Below are 2,364 nucleotides of genomic sequence, written 5' to 3' on the forward strand. Positions count from 1 at the left end.
AAAGACAGTTAAAACCTCACCAAAAAAAAAAAAAAAGTTTACTGTGAATTTTAAATTGCTCTTTTAAAATAATAGTCTTTGAGGGAAAAAAAGTTCTTATTGTATCATTTATCTCCTTCTTGGCAGAATTTACCTCTCTGTAAATTGTATTTTTACATTTGTGTCATTACTTATTTAATGTCTATCTTCCCTACTAGACTGTAGATTCCAAGGTTTTTGCTCACCATCAATTTTGCTCACCATCAGTTCCCCAGTGCCTACTATATAATAGGGTTTCAAAGTTATTTCAGGACCAGCAATTAGTGTAATGGCTATGTCGTTGAACTCCCATGTAGTCGACCACGGTTCGAGTCCTGGACCCGGTGGCTTAAACTCACGACAGGCGTGTGTGCCCAAGATCCCAAGAGGAGAATAAAGGAGAAGGGATTGTGGCGTGGCCATCCCCTCTGGGGGGTGATTTCTCGCTTTCTGTCTCTCTGTCTCTCTCTGTCTTTCTGATGAGCGCATGCACCCTATAGTAAAACCCTCTCAAAAAAAATTATTTCAGTATATACATATAACTTTATAAATATGCAAATAATTTTTAAATTTATAAAAGTATTATATTTAATGGTTCTTTTAGAATTATTTTGACAGAAAAACATAAAGGATACAGGAGAAGAGAGAGAAGAGGCTTCTATTCCTGTTTAGACTCCTAAAATCATCGGATTAAAGCCTGAACAACAGCTCTAAGTTGTAATGGCTTGAAAAGCACCAGCTTGCATTTCCAGAACACCTTTCTTCCAAAGAGCTCCTATCCTTGCACACAGGTCTCAACATCACTTTGGGATGAGTGTTCTAAGAAACCATGCTAAAAACAGACTGTGTCTGGCTACTAACCAAGTCTAGCAAGTTTTATAGAGAGGCTGTCAGACCTGGATCCTTCCAAACGCTTACCTAGTTTATTTTCTTAGGATCATCTCATATTTTAAATAAAACCATAAGATGTCAGGGAGAACAAAAGCAACTGTGTCTTTGAATGAATTCTCAGCCACTTAGAGGCCTGTACAACAGCTTTTCTCTAGGTAGGCAAGAGGGTTGTGACCTGCCCAGGTGGAAGTGGTTGTTTTTAGCCAGATCTTTTGAGCACTTTGAGCTGGTCCCCAAGCTAAGTGCTGTATATCCATTAACTTGTCTAATCAAAACCCTCAGCTGTCCCCTTACCCTCATTTAGGCAGCCAGTAAAAAGCTCACTGGGCATCCAGCCTGGGCCTGGTGTGATTACCAGCTGTTGCCAACAACCTAAGCACCAGGGGTCAGACTCACAGGGACTAGATGAAAGGTCTTTCACCGCAGGTCCAGTTCCCAGACCCCCACCCCCACCACGTGCCACTTACCCTCCTGACTCAGTGAGGGCAGGGTGGGCAGCACCTGCCTGCCCAGATCCTGCAGGGCTGGGACGACAGTGTCCAACATCTCCAGTCTCCAGTCGATTCCGTGCTAGATCCTAGAAGAGTCTCTTTTCTTCCTTCTTTATTTGGAGTTTGTTCAAAATTAATTTCCCTACTCGTCAGCCCTTTCTTCCCAGAGCTTTGGATGTGCTTAAAAATAAAACTGACCAAAATCTGGTATTTTTTTGTTGACTTCTTTTCTTTCTTAAATAAACTGAAACATTGTCGCGCCGTGCCTCTGTCCTACTCTGGCGCTCCAGCAGCTCCCCTGCAGGAACTCCGAGCCGGGCTCAGAGTCGTAGTGCAAATCAGCGCACAGTGGAGCCGACCCGTGAGAGACCCCGTGAAAGAACTGGCCAGTCTCGAGGAGAGGAGGGGCCCAGCGGGCCGACTCAGTGGAGGGCTGCGCGCTGCTGTACGCGACAAAGGCACTCGCGGTTGCTAGGGCGTCGAGTAGGGACTCGGCCCCGCCCACTAAGTGGGGTCGGGCCTCCAGGTTGCCCAGGCTCTCCCGGAACTTGAGACTGGGCAAGGCTGCGAAGTAATTCGTTAATTTTTTAACGTCGTTTTTCCCTTCCCCTCCTCTCTCCAGCAACGAAGAGATTTGGAGGTCAAGGTGATGGCTTCTGTGATCAATTCTGGGAATGCCTTCTGCCCAGGGAGATGGATATTTGAGTCTCGGATCTGAGCGTTTGATTCTTGGTGTTAGTTTTTCCTGAACTCCTGGCCTAGGAAATGGAGAACCGGAAACTGGGGAAAAGGGAGTTGACTTTTTTAAAAAATCAGCCATTTGGTTCCCGTCCTTATTCACGTCGAATCTCATCCAACCAAATAGTGTTCGATATCTTCCCTCTGCTGATAAGTATCTCCAGGTTAAACCGCATCCAGTCCAGAAATAGATGGCCATCAGGACCATAGAAATGCACCGTTTCCC

General features: G+C 45.3%; 1 protein-coding gene across 2 annotated transcripts in view; it reads right to left on the reverse strand.

Annotated features, from left to right (window-relative positions):
* The window catches only part of CCDC81 (coiled-coil domain containing 81), a 40,771-nt gene extending 38,917 nt beyond the window's left edge, over positions 1-1,854 (reverse strand). For both annotated transcript variants that reach the window (XM_006144923.3, XM_006144921.3), the window contains exon 1: positions 1,377-1,854. In XM_006144923.3, the coding sequence (XP_006144985.1) occupies positions 1,377-1,455 (79 nt within the window). In that variant the 5' untranslated portion in view covers positions 1,456-1,854. The remainder of the gene's footprint in view (positions 1-1,376) is intronic.
* Positions 1,855-2,364: the final 510 nt, after the last annotated feature.

Source organism: Tupaia chinensis, unplaced genomic scaffold (genome assembly GCF_000334495.1).
Source record: "Tupaia chinensis unplaced genomic scaffold, TupChi_1.0 Scaffold000139_1, whole genome shotgun sequence".
In the NCBI taxonomy this organism is placed as follows: Eukaryota; Metazoa; Chordata; class Mammalia; order Scandentia; family Tupaiidae; genus Tupaia; species Tupaia belangeri.